Source organism: Charadrius vociferus, unplaced genomic scaffold (assembly GCF_000708025.1).
Source record: "Charadrius vociferus isolate BGI_N301 unplaced genomic scaffold, ASM70802v2 scaffold3304, whole genome shotgun sequence".
NCBI classification, from domain to species: Eukaryota; Metazoa; Chordata; class Aves; order Charadriiformes; family Charadriidae; genus Charadrius; species Charadrius vociferus.
Genome location: NW_009648030.1, coordinates 30,897 through 31,565, shown reverse-complemented (window position 1 = coordinate 31,565; position 669 = coordinate 30,897). Strand labels below are relative to the sequence as shown.

At 65.5% G+C, this 669-nt stretch overlaps 1 protein-coding gene across 1 annotated transcript in view; it reads left to right on the top strand.

Annotated features, from left to right (window-relative positions):
- Positions 1-56: 56 nt before the first annotated feature.
- The window catches only part of PRX (periaxin), a gene marked incomplete at its 5' end in the record, with an annotated part of 3,341 nt that continues 2,728 nt past the window's right edge, over positions 57-669 (top strand). The window contains 2 exons of the mRNA XM_009883532.1: positions 57-180; positions 259-440. Of these exons, the coding sequence (XP_009881834.1) occupies positions 57-180; positions 259-440 (306 nt within the window). The remainder of the gene's footprint in view (positions 181-258; positions 441-669) is intronic.

Here is a 669-nt window from a genome sequence, read left to right as displayed (position 1 = left end):
CATGGGGCAGGCGGGGAAGGGACAGATCCTACCCCCATCCCCCCTCTGCCCCATAGGAGGACACGGAGCTGGTGGAGCTGGAGACAGCGCCTGAGGCCGGCGTGACGGGTGTCACCGTGGCCCGAGACCGTCAGGGGCTCTACATTGCCAAGGCACCCAAATCCCTGCGCATCCACCAAGGTGAGGGGGTCCCCGAAACTCAACCGGATTTGAGGGGAGGGGCGGCACTCTGGGTGACAGCGCCTATGACTCGTGTAGGTGACCAGCTCCTCAGTGCCAGGGTTTTCTTCGAGGGGGCTCCCCCTGAGGACGTCGCACGGGTGCTGGAGGGTGCCAGGTCCTGCAAGGTCTCACTCTGCCTCCGGCGTCGGACGCCCACCACCCGCGTCCCTCTTGGTGGCCCCAACAGCGAGGGACACCAGGGGAAGGTGGCCAAGCTGGTAGGTCCCTATGGATGCAGGACAGGGATATGGGATGCTCAGGGGGTCCCTATGAATGCAGGACCAGGATGCGGGATGCTCAGGGAGCACTATGGATGCAGGACAGGGATGTAGGATGCTCGGGGGGCCCTACGGGTGCAGGACCGGGATGTGGGATGCTCGGGGGGCCCTACGGGTGCAGGACCGGGATGCGGGATGCTTGGGGGGGACTATGGATGCAGGACACGGA